The sequence below is a fragment of the Callorhinchus milii genome, unplaced genomic scaffold (genome assembly GCF_018977255.1).
Source record: "Callorhinchus milii isolate IMCB2004 unplaced genomic scaffold, IMCB_Cmil_1.0 Scaffold4, whole genome shotgun sequence".
NCBI lineage: Eukaryota > Metazoa > Chordata > Chondrichthyes > Chimaeriformes > Callorhinchidae > Callorhinchus > Callorhinchus milii.
The window spans coordinates 13,186,615-13,206,916 of record NW_024704745.1 but is presented as its reverse complement, the minus strand read 5'-3'; the positions used below and the strand labels follow the sequence as shown (position 1 = coordinate 13,206,916).

Genomic DNA, 20,302 nt, shown 5'->3' with positions numbered 1-20,302 from the left:
TTTTTTTTAAACAAAATACTCCCTCCACGCGGAGGTGACCTACGCGCATGCGCGTTAACTCATTTTTTTCTCTCTCTCTCCGTCTCCATCTCTTTCTCTCTCTCTCTCTCCAGAGCCGCTGCTGCTGTTTCTGCTGATCCTTCGCGGATGACACAGCGCCTCCTCTGCTCACGTCTTTGACAATGGCAGACAACCCGCGTCTGTCTGTCTGTCTGTCTGTCTGAGGTCTGAGTCAGTGGCAAAAACAGAAGTGGGTGGGGACCACTCAGCAGGTCAGGCAGCTGAGCTTTCGTTCTGCCTCATCAACATGTCTTGAACCCATCGCCCCCCCCCCCCCACCCCTGTACCCCTGTACCCTATTTTATTATAATAATAATAATCCTCGCATTTGATATTGCGCTTTTCACGTCGGGAGGACGTCCCAAAGCGCTTCACAGAACACACACCGTAAAGTGAACCGACTGCGTATTTGTGGGCGAACGCGGAGGCCAATCGCGCACAGCAATGTCCCGCAAACAGTCGTGGATTGAAAATGACCGATTTATTGTTGTTTTGGGTTTTTGGAGGGATTATTATTATTAGGCTGTGTGTGGAGTAAGGAAACTTGCCCAAGGTTTCGCCCTCTGCCTGGAATTGAACTCGGGTCTCTCGCTTGCAAAGCGAGTGCTCTAACCACTGAGCTACAGGACTCCACTCCTTTACTGTCTCCCCTTGCCCTGCCTCCCTTCTCCCCACCCTTAGCCCCGAAAAGCCTCTCCCTCCCTCCCAACCTGCCCCAGGTCTGACCAAGGGAAGAAGGGTCGTGGACCCGACACGTTGACTCATGTTCCTTTCTCCGTAGATGCTGCCTGACCCGCGGAGTGTTTCCTTCCAGCGATTTCTGTTTTTGCTTCAGATTTCCAGCATCTTGCAGTATTTTGCGTTTCCTTTCTTGATTGATCACTTGGAGGAAGTCCAAGACTATAATTCACGCTTCGAGATCTACCAAACTGTAAATTGCTCAAGCCTTGATTTTACAGCCCCAAATATTACCATACACTTTGCACTGAGGGTTTGCTGTCATTTTCCTCTCAATCCTAGCTAATGCAGGGGTGTTACAGGGGTGCTATTTATTCCTTTCAATCATCAATCCATTGTAATAATAATCTTTGCATTTGATATAGTGCTTTTCACGTCTTCTAGATGTCTTAAAAGTACTTCACGGGATACTACTGTAAATTCAATTGACTATTTTTGTGGGTGAAACACGGCAGCCAATTGCTCACAGTAATAATAATAATAATCCTTGCATTTGATATAGCGCTTTTCACGTCGGGAGGACGTCCCAAAGCGCTTCACAGAACACACTGTAAAGTGAATTGACTGTATATTTGTGGGCGAACGCGGCAGCCAATTGCGCACAGCAATGTCCCACAAACAGTCGTGGATTGAAAATGACCAATTTATTATTGGTTTTGGAGGGATTATTATTAGGCTCTGTGTGGAGTAAGGAAACTTGCCCAAGGTTTCGCCCTGACCTGCCTGGAATTGAACTCAGGTCTCTCACTTGCAAAGCGAGTGCTCTAACCACTGAGCTACAGGACTCCATCCTGTGATAGATTGTAGATCATAACAACGATACATGTTTCATTTAACAAATCTCCACAGTTGGGAGCTTGTTTGCAGAGAGCAGGCCAGGCAGTAATCTTCTTTCTACTCATTTTAACCACCTTTGATGATATCCATGTAGAAGAAACATTGTACCCAGTATACAAACAAATTCTACAGAATGATAGATAATTTAATACTAGTTCCTTTTTCACCTTTACAAATACATACAAACAAAATAAATGTCATGACTAAACACTTAAAAAGGCAAATCAGGGATGTTCATTTTTATTTATTTTATGGGGGAAGTGGGGTCATGTAAACAATACAACAAAAAATTTATTCAGAATGGGCTTTTTTCACAGACACCATCTTGTAAACCCCCATTTATTAAAACAAGTTTACACATTTAAACATTTAGCAGTAAATGTGACCATTTACTATGAACATGAAGTAGTTCCATTCATGTAAATGTTTAAACCAACAGCCTAAAAACGACCCCTTCATTCAAGGTGACAACATAAAGCAAAGAAAAATAAACTTTTCATATCGTCATCCTTTATTTCTTCGATCAATACTACACGTGTTGATTATTGCGATTATAAATGGCACTTGGCGTATGGAGCAAAGCGCACATTCTCAGCTCGCGAAGTAGCTAAGTAGACGAAAAATACAACTTGCTTTTGCAAACAGTAGCTCTTCAAAATTTAAGTATACAAAATATAAAATATTTTAAATATTTAAACACTGCATGAAAAATAGAAACCGTATCAAAATAATTTTTTAAATCCTTTTTTCCCCCCTCCCCCCCTTTTAAGACTAGCTAATGAGACTTTAGTCCAATGGTGCCCAGAGGATAAGCATATGCTTTTCCCAGAACTATCCGGTCCCTTAGAAGTTTAAATAAGACATAGTAATTACAAAACAGTATCAAAGCCAAGGAAAGTATGTGGTTCCATTTTTCTGATCGGAGCAGAGAGTAAAGCTGATACAGCACCACGCTGCCTTCTATAAGGATGAGGAGATTCAAGATCCGTAATGGCTTGTGAAATAAAAACTGTTAAAAAACGGAAAAAGAAAACCTGAGTACAATTGTGTCAAAACTCTACCTCCAATGTAAGGTCTCATAATTGAGATATACATATACACAGAACAAGCTTGAACATTAAGCGACAACATTAAGGTAACAACATGATCCAAGGGTTCAAATTGAGTCCTAAACTCAGTGGGAAGCAGAAACCATTGATTTTTTTAAAAACCCAGTCAACTCATGATCTCTGATGCTATTTGTGTAGTAAAATAATGACCAAGGTCCTGTAGTAATTCATTTCTGCCACTAGATGCTACAAACATTTATGCTTCAGAATATACAAAGTCACCCGGCAACAGAAATTGGCAGACAATCAGTAGCACTGATCGCCAAAAGTAAATTTGGACAATGTTGACCATTACAAACAATTTTGTTAAACAAAGAAATAGTTTTTTTTCTTGTGGAAACAAAATTGAAACTGAATCTGTACTCATTGAGAGTGGAAGAATATGAGCTACCGAGATAAATGCTTAGAATCATGTTACAGCAACAAGATTACATTTGTATAGCGTCTTTCACGTCGGGAGGACGTCCCAAGGCGCTGGACAGAGTACAGCATTTCAGACCCGAGATGGGGTTGCGGGGGTAAGGGAGGGGAGGGGAGGGGAAGTGGCCGATGGCATGGTCGAAGAGAAGGGCCTTGAGGTGGGACTTGAAGGAGGCTAAGGAGGGGGCGAGGCGAAGTGACTGGGGGATGGAATTCCAGAGGTTGGGGGCAGAGTGGCTGAAGGCTCTCCCGTCAATGGTGGGGGGGTGGGTTGGGGGACATGGAGCAGGCCAGAGCCGGCTGAGCGGAGGGAACGGGCGGGTTGGTAGGGTTTTAGGAGGTCGCAGAAGTAGGGTGGGGCGAGACCATGGAGGGCTTTGTATGTGAGGTCCAGGATCTTGAACTGGATCCTCTGAAGGATAGGGAGCCAATGGAATGGGGTGAGAGTGGGGAGATGGGGTCACGGAGGTTTGGTGCAGGAGAGTTCTGGATTATCTGCAGCCTGTGGAGGGAGGAGTTGGGAAGGCCGACAAGCAGGGCGTTTGCATAGTTGAGTCTGGAGGTGATGAAGGCATGAACAAGAGTTTCAGCAGCCTGAGGGGTGAGGTAGTGGCGGACTCGGGCGATGTTATGGAGGTGAGGGAAGGCAGAGCGGGTCATGGCTTGGATGTGGGGAAGAAAAGACAGTTGAAGATCGAACAAGACACCCAGGTCCCTGACTGGCGGTGAGTTGTAGTGTGCAACCATGGAGGTTGATGTTGCCAGAGCCTGAGGTGCTGAGGCGCTGGCGTGAGCCAATCAGGAGGGCCTCAGTCTTGTTCACATTCAACTGTAGGAAATTTCCCCTCATCCAGGACTTGATGTCCGACAGGCAGTCTGTCAGGACAGCAGTGGTCCTGGAGTTGAGGGTGGAGGCAGAAAGATAAGAGTTGGGTGTCATCCGCATACATGTGAAAGTTGACCCCATGTCTGCAGATGATGTCACCAAGGGGGAGCACGTAGATATGAAAGAGGAGAGGGCCAAGGACAGCCGTGGGGCACGCCAGATGTGACATTGCAGGGGCTGGAGGAGAAACCGTTAGAAGCAATGAAGTGGAGACGGTGAGAGAGATAGGAATCGATCCAGGCAAGGGCAGATCCGCGAAGATTAAGTAAAGTGGAGAGGCGGTGTATGAGGATAGTGTCGACAGTGTCGAAGGCGGCAGAGAGGTCGAGGAGGCAGAGGGAGCCCTGATCACAGATGTTCTGAATGTCATTAGTGACTTTGACCAGGGCTGTTTCCTGGCTGCGAGCAGCGTGGAAGCCGGATTGGAGGGTTTCAAAGAGGGAGGGCGAGAGAAAAAGGAGCGGAGTTGGGACGTGACGACTTGTTCCAGAACCTTGGAGAGGAATGGGAGGCTAGAGATGGGGCAGTAGCTGGAGAGGAGGGATGGATCCAGGAAAGGGAAAGATGTTAGAACAGTCCTTTTACTACTGGAACACACTGATTAAAAAAAGAGAATTAAGGTAGTATCTTATTGGTGCTAAGTGGTACAGTATGTTTCAATACTGTCCCTTTTAATGCAGTCAAAATACTTAGGAGAAAGAAATGATCAGGAGGCAAAATCATCAAACCGACCAATTGCTTGACCGAGACGTCTTGGATGTTACTGCAGGGTAGATTGGGAAATTAGTGAAATCATTTAAATACAAAGTCCTGTTCACAATAAATAATTTCCTACAAACATACTTCAACAATTTTTACTTACATAAAATCTGGCATGTGAAACATCAGAAGGCACTGCTACATTGTAAGGCCCTACAGCTTTGTAAAGGCATCGATTGTGTCGTACCAACACACCCTGTGGCCAAATTGTTGTTTCGGACCATCTGAAAAAGAAAAGTAATGTTTAGTTTTTTTCTCCCGTTTTGCACCTGTCCTTCTACAACTTTTGCCTGGAATTCTCCTAATCTCTACACTGGATGGTTTGATTTAAATCCCACCAGTGGATATGGGTTCATGTGTATCAAAAATTTAAGGGAAGCAATTGCCATTTTGGAGTTACTAGATAAGGGTCTCTCAACCTACTGCAGCAGAATAAAATGCTACAAGATTAACTATGAATAACAAGTTAAATAATTTGCTTATTTCACCCTGGATGTCCTCCCAAAGTGAAAGGCCTATACAAATGTAATCTTGTTGTTGTTGGTCAGACATTTTTCAGAAGCAAGAAATGTGTTTTCCTGTTGTATCAGTCGTGTCTGAGGAGCTCATGGTGCTCTATTTTGGGGCAAATGTCACCATATTGTCTTCAAACAATAATTGGAGACGCACACAATTGTGCATGAGTAATATCTAACACAATGGAAGATAAGTCAACTAAAAGTAAAAGACAATATACAAATAGCCTCTCACTGCTCGTCAAAGGATTGGATGTTTAAGTTTAATTTCCACAGACTATTTAGTTTAAATACTACACTATTTTTAAATTTCCAAGAGAGAACTAGAGTTCAGCAAAACATCCCATCCATATTAGTTTAATTCAGAATCTTTAATAAGAAAATGGTAGCAGTTAGCTATCTTCTTCTCCCTCCCTCCAATCATCTGTGTGAAGCACTTGGAGAAGTTCTCCTGACATGAAAGGCGCTATATAAGGAGCTGTTGTAGATCTTCAAAAACATATTTAAGCTACAGTGTGACTGAATCAATACTGTACAGAACACTTACATGTGTTGTGGTGTGTTACTGTATGAACCATGTTCCATCTTTTGCCACTTGCCCAGATGAGCAGCTGATTTATGGAGGAGGTCACAGTACCTGGGTGGCAGCAGTTGGCTCATCAACATCACAAAGGCATTTATCCACACCATAATGAGATGCTCACAAGACCACCGCATGTCATAGTACTGCGTGCTCTGTGAGAAACAGAAAATTAGAATCAGTTGTTAAACCTCAAATTTAAGAGCAACTCAACAACAAAAGTCAAGTGTTTAGTCATTACATTTTTCAACCATCTTTTTGGGTCTATTTAAAAACAGACTGTTTATCATAACAGTCCAGGAAACAGATGCCTGGTAAAGTAAGCCATTAGGATAATGGATCAAGTATTAATTCTAATGTTGTATTGTACAAAGTATTAAACAATATTAATTCAACCCAGAATAATGAAATGATTGTACACAGTAGTGTTCTCATTTGCAAACTAGATTCAATTTGGTTTGCAAACATCAAAAGCTGGCAATGTACAAAAAATATGCATTTGAGTAAAATGGTCTGCTTTCGGCAGGCAGGAGCCAGAAGTGTTTTAAACCAGAATTCTCTCAACTGGCTTCATCTGACAGGACTGGAGTTTCGTTAGAATAAAAACTGGAAATCTCAATTTGTGCATCAGATCTTGTTCCAGTACATGCTAGTTCATTCGGTTCAGAAAAAATGTTTCCCACTGTGAACAAAATAGCACCATTAACAAAGACTTAATGAAGCTTGTCCATAAACATAGATAAGATTGTCTGCAGTACTCATACTAAAGTCTTGACACGTTTATGGAGCTTGCAGAAACAAGCCAGATCTATGTCCCAGTTAAGTTTAAGATCATACCGGCAGCATTCAGACTAGATGCCTTAAAAACTATGATACTGGCAGGATACTGCCTGGCACGGACGTCTGATCTGGCCGGCGAGCAGGAGCCAGAAGTGTTTTAAAGCAGAATTCTCCCAACTGGCTTCATCTAACAGGACTGGAATTTTGGTCTAATAAGCATCAAATATTATATAAATATACCAGCATTTCACCTAATCGAAAAATCTTCTGAATACATTTGCTTTTCTCACTGAAATGTTGTTGGTTGAAATAGCTCTATACAGTGCTGAAAGGTCAGTTATGTTGGGGGAAGGTGAAAAGCCCTTGAAATAAACTTACCTTAACAAAACAAAGCGGCAAAAATGCTACATAGTAGGCACTAAACAGTGAATTGAATAGAACTTCTTTTATCCTTTTATTAAAATCTGCTTTCAGACATTCAACTTCATTTCGAATTAGGTCTGGCGAGAGCGGGCAGGTGTGAGAAGGAATGGAAGTGGGATTATTGAACTGTTCTTTGAATGATTCTCTGAGGAGTGTGAAGAAGTCCTTTGGCCTGACCACGGCAGCTTCCAGCTGCTCATTTAAGAGGAAGCCACATTCCGCTGGCAAAGGTTGAGTCCGGTTTTCCTGATGGAAACAACACAGCGGCACATAAACTCCAAATCTGAAAGAGAAATGAGCAAACCAGCATCAATGACTGAACCAACAATTTTACTCAAGTCAAAACCATGAATTATAACTATGGGTACTATGGGGTTGCAGGAATACAAGAATTCAACCAATATATCCAGTCACTTGGTACCATATTGTAACAAAAGCTAGCAATTCACATCCTGGTGACATTGTGATTCCGGTAGCTCAATGGTTAGAGCACTCGCCTCGCAAGCGAGAGACCTGGGTTCGATTCCCAGCAGGGCAAAACCTTAGGCAAGTTTCCTTACTCCACAGGCCTGATAATAACCCCTCAAGAAAAAAACAATCACTCAACCCACGACTGTTTGTGGGACACTGCTGTGCACAATTGACTGCTGCGTTTTGCCCACAAAATGTACAGTCAATTCACTTTACAGTAAATTCTGTGAAGCGCTTTGAGATGTCTCGAAGACATGAAAAGCACTATATCAAATGAAAGGACTTATTACAAAATGAATGTAAATGCCAAAGTTTTGAATTGTATAGATAACTGTAATTTGTAGTATTTGAAAATGTGTGTAATCTGAATGAGCTAGGAACATCCCTGTGCATTCATTTATTCAGTCGCCAGATTCCAACTTTGGGTTGGTATCTAGAGCTCAGATGCCTTTTAATGCTTTTACTAGCAAAAAGGGTTAAAAAAATTATTAAAAGAAGTCTTGAGGTTCAAGGTAAACACTTAATTTCCCATTAATGTACAAGAATCTTTGTATGTAATGGATTTTTAATTAATCAATTAATCAATCTGGCAGGATAAGTTTAAAATTGCAACTGGAGATTTTATACTGTGTTGCACTGAGGATACAGCCCACTCATATACAACAGAATTTTACAGGATCACCCCATCTCATTCGAGGAAAGAAACTCAAGATTGCACTCTTACACTGTACAAATCTTTTAATTGATTTGCTATAGCAAAGAAAACTGTACAAGTTGAGACGGGAAGGAGGCAAGGGAGGGGCCGAGGTAGCAGAACTGCAAGATGGAATTTCAGAAGGTGGGGGCAGAGTGGCTGAAGGATCGCCTGCCAATGGTGGGGTGGGTGAGGCGTGGGACGTGAAGCAGGCTGGAGCCCACTGAGCGAAGGGAGAGGGCAGGTTGACAGAGGTAGAAGGGAGCAAGGCCATGGAGGACTTTGGAAAGTAAATACCAGGATCTTAAACAGTATCTTGTGTGATGTCAAGCATATGGAGGCGGCAGCAGTGATGGGGTCGCGAAGCTTGGTGCGGGAGAGGACATGGACTGCAGAGTTCTGGATGATCTGCAGCCCATGGAGGGAGGAGTTGGGGAGGCTGGCAAGCAGGGAGTTTGCATAATCGAGCCTGGATATTATGAATGCGTGTACAAGGGTCTCAGTGGCCTGCGGTGTGAGATAGTGGCGTAGCCGGGTGATGTTGCAGAGATGGGGGAAGGCAAAGTGAGACATGGTATTGATGTGGGGTAGAAAGGACAGTTGAGGGTTGAATATGACGTCAAGGTTCTGGACTGGCTTAGTGAGGTGGATGGTGATGTTGTCAACTTCTGAGGTGTGTAGGGGCTGACGAAAGCCAATCAGGATGGCCTTGGTCTTGTTGATTTTCAGCTGTAAAAAGTGAGCTCTCATCCAGGACTTGTTGTCTGATAGACATTCTATCAGGGCAACAGCGGTCCCAGAGTCGAGAGTGGAGGCAGAGAGATAGAGTAGGGTGTCATCCGCATACATGTGGAAGTTGACCCCATGTCTGCAGATGATGTCACCAAGAGGGAGCATATAGATGTTGAAGAGGAGGGGACCAAGGACAGAGCCCTGAGGAATGCCGACAAGATGATCCGGGGGCTAAAGGAGAAGCCGTTTGTGGAGATGAAGTGGAGATGTTGTGAGAGTTAGGATCTGAACTATTCACGGACAGAACCATGAAGGTTGATATGAGAGAGGCGGTGGAGGAGGATAAAGTGGACAACAGTATTGAAGGCAGCAGAGAAGTCAAGGAGGACGAGGAGGCAGAGGGAGCCCTGATTGCAGATGGGCAAAATGTTGTTTGTCACTTTGACTAAAGCTGTTTCTGTACTGTGGGCAGCACAGAAACCGATTGGAAGGGTTCATGAAGGGAGTGGCGGGTGAGGAAGAGAAAGGAGCAAAGCAACAAATCGTTCTAGGACTTTGGAAAGGAAAGGGAGGTTGAAGATGGGGTAGTAGTTTGAGAGCAGGGGTGGGTCCAGGTTTTTTTTAAAGAATAGGAGGGATGACGGCTGTTTTTAAAGGGGTGGGAACAGTGCCAGTGGACAGGGAGAGATTTATGATGTCTATGAGTAGGGGGGGCAAGGAGATGGAGCTGGGAGGTAAGGAGAGGAGTAGGGATGAGGTCGAGGGAGCAGGTGATCGGCTTCATGTGGAGGTGGGTGTGGGGGGAGACAGGTTCGAACGTGTGAATACTTACGGGTACCCGAGGAATAGGAGATTTAATACAGAATGATTTCTAAAGAGATTGACCAACGTCCAGCACAGAACCCAACCACACAATGTGAGGAGTACCAGGCGAGCCACTATCAACATAGTGTAGCGGACTACATTTGTTGAACTAGTTTGAGAGGCCTGCAAGAGAGAAGTACATTACATCAATTCAAGTTTTGAATAAGTAGATCAAGTCAACCTGGTGCAACATGATCCTCCTTTGATGGCACCAAAGCAATTCATACAGTTTTATTTTAACAACAACATTTGTATAGGGCCTTTCATGTCAGGAGGACATTCCAAAATGCTGGACAGACAAGAGTTTCGGACCCGAGCTCGGGATCGGAGAGGGTTGAGGGGGGGAGAGAGAGGCAGGGAGATCAAAATCACATTTAAATGTTTCAGGTCCAAACTGGCTTCTTCTGAGTCAGCATTATAAATCAAGTTATTGCAATAACTCACAAGACCATTTTTAGGTGGCAAACATTTCTGTGCATTTGACTTACCTCTGAAATGAGGGTCCACACCAGTCTTCGGGCCAGCATTATAGTAATAAATGCTGCTAAGTGATAATCAATCAGATGGAAGTTCTTCAAAAAGAAAGAAGAATCAATGAAAAGCAAATGCCAAGTTATCATCACTGACCAGAGAATAAACAAAACCTTGCATCAACTGAATGCTGCATTAAAGTGTCATGCATCAACAACAACAACAAATTACACTTGTATAGCGCCCTTCATGTCAAAAAGACGTCCCTTCTTTTCAGTGCATAATATCTTAATTGCCTCTGTCAGTACGTTTTCAGCTATCAATATTTGGACCAGTGCATGACAAACAGAATTGGCCTCCTCTTTCCCACTATCTTATCTTATCTCGAGGCCAAGTCAAATGACAGACCTGATAGAGACTTCATCCTAGTAAAATGGCCAGGAATGTGTAGTCACAGGTACTTCAGCTCTCCATTTAAAATTGTTCTCCACTTGGCATTTAACTTAACATACAAGATATTTGGCAGTAAAACTAAAGACGTTTTTGCTGTTTTAACTCATCGTTTTCAAGCATTTTAAGTGGGGTTTCCTTGTAGCTGAACTGGCTCCAAAATGACATGCTTGGCACTGGAATTTCAGCCCTCTGTGGCAGGTTCGATAGTGTGGTTCCTGAGCCAGGCGGGTCCGCAGTATTCCAGGGGACTGCTGATGACAGCACAGCCAGCTTCGCTCATCGGCAGAACCGAGAAGGGCAGACCAGTCACTGGGGGCAGGGAGTCAACTCACTCAGCTCCTGTTAATCATGCAAGCCAAAGCCCTAACGGGTAGGGTGGTCCTAGCTGGACAAGCAGCGATAAAGCTTGCCGGACAGCAATATCAATTACAAGTTATGTAGCTTTAGCAGGTTAGACTCCAGCAATACCCCAACACACACTCTGGGGTCCTCAAGCCTTGGCTCTTACCAACCTGCAATTAATATTTTCCGGAATTAGGTAAGCAGGATGAGTCCCTCTGGGAGTGTGTGCATTCTATTCCTACAATCTATCTCTGGGATTTCCATGTATAGGTGGGATGCATGAAAATCTCTGCTTGGTCTGGATATTCTTAAACATGGTGATGGGCCTCCGACTGACCACCACCCCCCCAAATTTTTTCAGCATCTACTGGAAATAAGATCATAGTGCTTCATGAAAAAACAATAGCTCATTACAAACAATAGTTGCTAAAGGGGCCCAAACTAGTTATGTGGGTTTACTGGTACTTGACTGTGGTAATGAGCTTTAATGTGTATTGCAGGAATGGAGGATGGAAACTAGAATTCTTCAGGTCACTGAGTTGTTGGTCTGAATCCCAGCCTGTTCTTGTTCTCATGGAGCCCTTAGAATCTGATCCAAAAATGGCTTTGGTAAAAGCCACAACAGGTGCATGGATCAAGGAAGAGACAGTGAGAGATTGGAGATCAGGGAGATGCATCAGATAACACACAGGAAGCCTCATTTTCACTTGGCCTACAAGTGTGGAGTCCTGTAGCTCAGTGGTTAGAGCACTTGCTTTGCAAGCGAGAGACCTGAGTTCAATTCCAGACAGGGCAAAACCTTGGGCAAGTTTCCTTACTCCATACGCCTAATAATAATCCCGCCCAAAAAACAAAACAATAATAAATTGGTCATTTTCAATCTATGACTGTTTGTGGGACATTGCTGTGCACAATTGGCTGCCGCGTTCGCCCACAAATATAGTCAATTCACTTTAGTGTGTTCTGTGAAGCGCTTTGGGACGTCCTCCCGACGTGAAAAGCTCTATATCAAATGCAAGGATTATTATTATTATTAAGCAAGCAGCACTATTAATTTAGCAAAATGTTGAATGGAATTGCACAGGTTATCCCAAAGGCAACTCACAACCTGCAATCTCCCAACATTCAGTGGTGCGCTTCTACTCTCTAGATATTGGGAATATCCTAATACACACACTGTCCTCCCGACATGAAAGGCGCTCTATAAATGAAATCTTGTTGCTGTTGTTGTTCAAAGACTGGAATAACTGCTGAGATATTAAGCTGTGGATAGGGGGCATACAATTGAATCTTGAAACAAACAGCCTGGTATTACAAGCCTCTCGCGAGTGAAACTGCAAAGTGAATTTAGTCCAGAAGATGAATCATGTGTAAAGAGGTTTATGATCAAATAAAGCGAGTGATGTTGGACAGAAATTCTGCTGCATGCTACAAAAGTTAGCGACTATTCTCCCACTGTTTTTAATAGATTTACAATGTTCTTAACCAAGGGTCTCCAATGAGTCGATCGAGATTGACTTCTTCGAGCCACAAGAATGGCCGCCAAACACCAGCAACAGTCCAGGCAAGTGCGCACAAAATCAATACCTTGTTTCCAGTAGCTACTGAGCAGAAGAAAAATTCAATAAAGAAAAATGTATTTGGTTGGTCGACCAAAAAGTTGGCTACCAGTACTCTAAACACTTCTTGTAAAAGTAATGTAGACTCGTCCAAATCAAGTAGATTTAGTATTTCTCTTCTTCCATTAACACACCTTGGATCCTTTCCATCCCGACGACTTCACATTTTTAGGGAGTACTTGTATACAAATTCCAACCTAGCCTATGACTGAAGTTAAATCAATTCTAATATATTTTAATAGCTGTGGTCTTCAAGATAAAAACATGTCTCTACTGCAAGAGAATGGTCTCATGCACACATTGTTATAGTCATCAAAACTAAAAGTGGCTACTCTTTTTGTGGCATCATAATACCAGAAATACTTCATCTTAGTGAAAAGCGATCAGTCAACAGATCATATCATCCACTGAAAGTTTAAGAGTTGCCAACATTTTTGAGATGCAATTCAATTTAACAGCCACCTCACCATGAATTTCCATTCCTATGAATTCATTTTCTTTCATTCATTCTCTGATCTATCATTGCCATTTGAACACATTCTGCATTTCTCACCAGCTTCTCATGCAATGTGCAATTTTTATTGGATATAAGCTTAACTGGCAAATTAGGTACTAAATCAGGCACATATAAAAGATTTGGATTCTGGCAAGCCAAAAAATATTGGTAAATGTGGCATGTAAACACTGTAGTAGTTTTAAACTGCTCAAAAATATATTAGCTTAATAGGGCCAATAACCTTTTTGAAAGCAATCTTTCACTGCAAAGAAGCACAAGAGAAATTGACAATCAATACACAAGGTAAAGGAAATGATCTGGGAATTGGAATGAGCATTGACAGTATCCAGTAACTCAGTGGTTAGAGCACTCGCCTCGCAAGTAAGAGACCGGGGTTCTATTCCCGGCAGGGCGAAATGTTGGGCAAGTTTTCTTCCTCCGCACCCCTCTGTTCACTTAGCAGTAAGTAGAAACTCAGTTGTTAGTTGATTGGCTGATCGCTTTTCCAGGGATAATAATCCCTCCCAAAAAATAAGAATTTGGTCACTCAATCTACGACCGTTTGTGGGACACTGCTGTGTGCAATTGGCTGCCGTGTTTCACCCACAAATATACAGTCAATTCGCTTTACAGTATATTCTGTGAAGGGCTTTGAGACGTCTAGAAGACATGATAAGGCGCTCTATCAAATGCAAGGATTATTATTATTATAGCCCCAGTAAAGCAATTAGCATTAGCATAGGCTTGACAGAGAGAATGGTCGTATTCTGTACAGTAATTTCCATGATTCTATGAGACTTTGCCAGTGTTTTTATTGTAAATTCCTGGGAAATAAATCTAACAGAAATCATTGTTCATTTAAAAGAATGAAAGTATAAACTGATAGTTAAAAGCACCAAGTTTTCATATGAGCTCATGTCTCGTTTGAGGCTTTATTTTCTACTCCTATTACATTCTAAAGAATATAGCCCAAGGAGATTTTAGCAGACAATCTAATACACATAAGCATTTTTTTGTGGCAACAACGGACAAAACAAATACAAAAGAAATAGGACTTTGTGTAAAGTATGGACTAAGGAAAATGAAAAAGATCACATCTGCTATCAGATTAGATTGTATTGAAATCAGCAACCTTGAATTGGGCTCAATTAAAAAGCAGATTTCAACTGAAAAATTGAGCTTCAAATGTCATACTTTGGATGTCATTGAGTTACAATTCTGATATCCAAAGTACAATAATAAATTCCCTAGGACTCTAATTTCTTCAGTTTTCTCTTCCTACCACAACAAAATTTCCTAATTACTATATCTTGATGTATGTAGTCCTTTTCCCAACTCCTTTCAATCATCCTGGTGACTTGATACACTACAACTCCTCATCTGGGTTTTTCCAATTTAAGAAGTGCAACATGACTGATATCTATAAAATAATGCCTCATCACGCACACAGACATTGAAGTACTGCGGATGAATTTTTTTTAAAAATGTGCAAGAGGCTAGCATTAGAGACCTAGGTTTGATTCCCAGCAGGGTGAAATGTTGGGCAAGTTTCCTTATTCCACCTGCCTGTTTAACTAGCAGTATGTAGGAACCCAGTTATTAGTTGATTGGTGGACCAGTTATTAGTTGATTGGCGGATTGAAATAATAATAATAATAAATTGGTCACTTCAATCCACGACTGTTTCTGTGTGCAATTGGTTGCCATGTTTCACCCACAAAATATACAGTTAATTCACTTTACAGTATATTCTGTGAAGTGCTTTGAGATGTCTCAAAGACATGATAAGGCACTATATCAAATGCAAGGATTATTATTATACTATTCATGGATAGGTTTATCCATTTTGCTCTTTCAAAAGAGCACGGTATACCAGTAAAAAGAGGTACTAAAAATAGTAGTTTCAAAGTTGTTTCCCCCCAACACCCTTCATTTGGCTTCCGTTATAAAATATGTTTCTGCATAAGCAGAAGCCACTTTTGCACCCAGAATAAGAAGAAAATGAACCAAAGGACGACTCATTTAGGCTGCTGGCACATACCGAGTCAGCAGCCAGTCAGAGCAGATGTGCAAAGATATGGGAACAGGTTGAATAGTAATGAAGAGGCTATCGGGAGAAAATAAACATTTATACAATTACCAATTGTATAAATCTGTCTCATTATTTGAATTCTGTATCAACAACTATTCAATCTGTCCTACACAAATGCGAATAGGAATCCATTTACTGAGTGGCATATATTTCAACCGGTACATCCCAAACATTTAGATTGTAAACTTGATTGTACTTCAGACTTTTGTCTTCCGAGCCCCAATTTTGTGGAATGCTAAGATACTTCTACAAACACCTCTTGCTCCCTGTCAGCTTATTGAAACAGGAGTTGGCAGGTTTGTGGGAACCTCCGGGTGTTTCCCAGTTGAGTTCAGTATCGGTATGTTTCCCTACATGGCATAATGTATGTAGGTTTAACAGTGGTTACAAATGAAAGCTAAAAAATACTTTCCAAACAAGAGAAGGAAATGAAACCCTACTTGATGTCCGCACAGCTAAATACAATTTTTTTCAAAGCAAATATTGATCATTAAATAAAACAATGCACAAAACCTTACACTAAACATGCGATTAAAATAATTAACTAAATACAGCGAGCTGCTTTCTTTCCACCCTGTTATTTTCTTCTAATTCCTTAGCTTTCTCGTGACATAGAGGAGGCAATAGACCAAGCATTTCTTACCAAACCCTTGCTCATACTAGCTGCTTAGATCTTATGACCAGAGTCAGTAGAAAATTGCAGAAGCATTTGCCAAAATTTGCAGAGAAATTTGGCAATTTTGGGGGGCAACTGTGAGGAGTTGACTGGTGCTATGGTACATTTTACTGCCAACCTACATTTTTAAAAATGTTATTGATAAAAACTAAACATGAGGAAATAACACATATTAGATTGCTGCAATTTTTTTAAAAAACTTAATTTCTTTTTTAACAAAAACTGGGTAGCCCATTTGGTGGTGGGGGGGGAAATGGGGGAAACCAGCACAAGCCTGAAGGGTCTGGAGGTCCACAAACAGAAACTCAGGACCAGTGACCTGACTGCGGGGCTGTACTAGCTCACCACCTCCTGCCTCTCAGGCTCGCATCACACACAGACATAGAGACAGACCCAGGGAGAGACAAAGATACACACACACATTCTCGGAAAGACAGAACACACACATACAGACAGGCGAGAGAGAGACACACACACATTCACACTGAGACACTCACAAACACACAAAGAGAAAGAGACACACAGACACTCCCAAATGCATACAGAGGAGAGCCACACAGAGAAACACAGAGCATCACAACAGCGGGGCTCTGAGTGGAGTGAAGCCCATTTCACGCTTGCGCCGCACCAAGCATGCGCGTCCACAGCCTCCCTCCCAGTGACATCGGGTGAACAGCACGAGAGGCCCGGGATCAGAAACCACATTGTTTAGCGGGTTTAAGGTGGATGGTATAGCTTATACGGATTCCGCAGAAAATTGTGGCCGTGCTTTTCTATCGGCCCAGCTTATGACTCACCCTCGGTTATCCTCACCCTAAGTGGCAACATTTTACCAATTGTTTTGGGAAATACAAAAAAGTAATCCACTTCACTCTGTGAAAATAGTATGTCAGAAAGTGGTTGAAAGCTTAGCAGATCTGCTATTCAAATAAAAATCTACCTACGTGTAAACATCTATAAGTACACATTTATACTGTACTGTCTAAAGTTTTACACACCAGTTAATGTATACAGTCTGATATGTGTATTTGTTAAACAGTATTCAGATTACATGGTTCAAGTTACTTTTGCTTGTGGATTTAGAGATAAGGTTAAACCAATTTCCAATAGGATGTTTCTTATTTGTAGGGCTTCTACATTCTTTAGATCCCAATTCATATACTGGTGAGATACCCCATTCACAACAATGACTTTTACCAAGCAGCTATGTGAGTTGGTAGTTGCTCTAAACCCAGATGACCCTAACATTTTAGTTATATAGTAAATTATTTTGACTTTGTTGTTTATTCATTTCAGTCTCATTTGTATTTTCATCCACAAAATAGTCAATTCACTTTACAGATTATTCTGTGAAGCGCTTTAAGATGTCTCGAAGACAAGATAAGACGTTATATCAAATGCAAGGATTATTATTATTATTACTGTACAAAATACTCCAGAACGTTTCACTGGATACTATTTGGTTTTGTCTAGCAGCTAACTTTTATTTCAAAAACAGCTTTAATGATGATTCATCTATTACAAAGCTCCAATTAGCAAGTACAGATTATGGCCTCTAAATGGGACGGCTTGCGCTTTCATCAGCAGCCATTGAACTCTTGCTGTGCATCACATTAATAGTGCACATGGCCACCAAGTCTATAACAATAATCCTTGCATTTGAGACGTCTCAAAGCACGTCACAGAATATATCGTAAAGTAATTGATTGTATTTTGTGTGTGAAACGCGGCAGCTAATTGCGCATAGCAGTGGCCCACAAACATTCGTGAATTAACTGACCAATTATTTTTGAGGATAACCACCCCCAGAAAGCATTCCACCAATCGACTAACCTATTGGGTTCCCACTTACTGCTTGGTAAACAGAGGAGTAAGGAAATTTGCTTAAGGTTTTGTCCTGCCCCGGAATCGCTCGCTAACTCACTAACCACTAGGCTACGGGACTCCATTATTAAACAATGTCAGAGGAGACATAATTTATCCATAATATAAATGTGTCCCTCCTGAATATTATTTTTAGATATCCCATTCTTTCTGTTTGCAGCGTTGCTACTCTCCCGCCTTGCCTTCTTTCTGCCTACTTCTATTTTCTATGGATTACTTTAAAAATATTTCATCAGAATTTTGGCATTACCAATGCCTCCTTCTTCCCTATTCATTCTTTTTCCTTAGCTGTTATTGATAAACCCATACCAAACAGGGAGTAAAGACAAGAACCATAACAGTGAATAACTAAGGGAATGCAGACAACTTAAATAAACTGGTGGAAAATGCAGACTGTACGGGTGGAAGTTACAAAACAACTCAGATCCTCAGTGCGATAGATATTTTGAATTGAGATAACAGATAATCTGAAGACTTTTAAGAAAAACAAATCACTAGCCCAGATTGACTGTACACGAGGGTTCTTAAGAAAATTACTGGACTGACATATTAAGAAATACATCCATGGCATGGAGAAAGTAGAAAAATGTGTGTTTTCACCTATGATTTTCTACTTGGAATGTGTTTACTCTCAGCTGTTTACTTAAAGGAAACTCTGAAAACAGTAGCAATATTGTGTATATATTATGCAGAACAGAGAACAACGCTTCTCTGGTTTGAAATATTGTTTGACAAACATCATAGCAATAAAGGCTTCAATAGTTAACTAACTTGACTAGAAAATAGAAGCCCCACTTCACTACTGTATGTAATTTGGAAAGCTGCATTATCCTGTGCTATAGGGGAAAATCAAAGCCTGGATTATATTATTCTGTAACGATGCACTAAAAAAGCACTCGTTTTACCAATGCATTTTCACCCAATCACTCATACACTTGAAATCCTCCACCACTAGAAAAGACATGCTCACCAGTGAGGTAGTAGCAGCAGGGTGACTGTATGGAAACCACCACACTGTTTTGTAGATGTTAATGTATTGAACAAACAGAGCCATCAGCAGGTAAACAAAAAACAGGAGCTCAAACACAAGACATCCGTCCACAGGAAGGTCAGGAATGCGGCAGTGGCGGACAGGTTCCGGGGTAATCAGGGCAGTGATGGGAGGGGCAGACAGACCAATGGCACTACCATTCCTAAGGGAAGAAATAAAAACACACAGTAAGACACGAGGGAAGAGTAGGGAAACGTTTTTTGACTAAATGGTTCAAAGCAGCGACAGTGGCTTCTAAAAGAACATCCACAACATACTGTTACCTACCACTTAGAAAACTTTTGTGGGATTTGTCTTGCATTATATTTTGAACAGAGATCAGGGCTCTTCCAGGAATTTCCCAAACAGATGCTGTTTAGTGAAAGTACACATGGACAGAAAGGGGCTCTCCTTGAATCCATCAATTTTAATTTGTTCTTCAGATTGGGTGGAGCACTCACTTCAACAATTTCATTTACTGTCATGGAAAATAAACGTCTCAAAAGTGCTTTACAGAATGAGATTGATTCCTCGCCAGTAACACTGTACAAACAATGTAATGAGTAGCTAATCCATTCCAATTTTGGGGATGGATATGGACAAGGGATAACATATATCAAGGTGTCTGGGAGGAAATAACGATGGGGGTTGAGGTTTCCCCTTCAAGATCTACTGGATTTATGATGCAGATCGATTTTAAATTAATACTCACTCCAAATATGATTATGAATAAATAACTAAATAATATATCAAACGTTATGGAGGCAAACGTGGCAGCCAATCTATTCCAACAACATCCCACAGATAACTGTAGTCAAATTAAATTCAGATGATAAAAGAATCATGAAGTTCAGTTACAGACTGAGAAAGCAGTTCCGAATATGATGGGAGGAGGTAACAGACTAAACTGTAAACTAAAACTCAACAATCCCCACCACCATATGCGCAATTATTTGACGGAATGGAAATTTAATACAAAACTGCTTTCAGAAGGTTAGGATGTGGGCTTTGCACTAATTAAAAGGAAAGGTGTGGAGCATCCTCACATCTACAAAACTAATTACATAAAGTCTTTCGCAAAGGTTATACTAAGCACATGCAGTAAAATTTACATATAGATTACAGTCTGAAACATTCCTAAAACATAAGCTAAAATACGCCTGATTTCTACCTGAGTAAGGCACCACACTTCGTGGGTGCAAATATTGTGAGAGATTAGTTTTCTTGAATGCAATGTGAAAAATATCTAATAGCAAGGAAATGGGTTCACAGCCCAAATGAGCAGTTCTCTTTTCTCACATCTCTAATACAGGGCCAAGTGTTGCATTAAACATTTCTAGATCAAGCACACCAAGGTCAGATACATAGCAT

At 41.4% G+C, this 20,302-nt stretch overlaps 1 protein-coding gene across 1 annotated transcript in view; it reads right to left on the bottom strand.

Moving 5' to 3' along the window:
• Positions 1-1,769: 1,769 nt before the first annotated feature.
• Positions 1,770-20,302, bottom strand: part of tmem39a (transmembrane protein 39A) — a 36,290-nt gene continuing 17,757 nt past the window's right edge. Inside the window, exons 3-9 of the mRNA XM_042334319.1 lie at positions 18,872-19,094; positions 10,357-10,440; positions 9,837-9,991; positions 7,063-7,390; positions 5,872-6,059; positions 4,913-5,033; positions 1,770-2,644 (exon numbers count right to left, since the gene is read on the bottom strand). Of these exons, the coding sequence (XP_042190253.1) occupies positions 2,411-2,644; positions 4,913-5,033; positions 5,872-6,059; positions 7,063-7,390; positions 9,837-9,991; positions 10,357-10,440; positions 18,872-19,094 (1,333 nt within the window). The 3' untranslated portion in view covers positions 1,770-2,410. The remainder of the gene's footprint in view (positions 2,645-4,912; positions 5,034-5,871; positions 6,060-7,062; positions 7,391-9,836; positions 9,992-10,356; positions 10,441-18,871; positions 19,095-20,302) is intronic.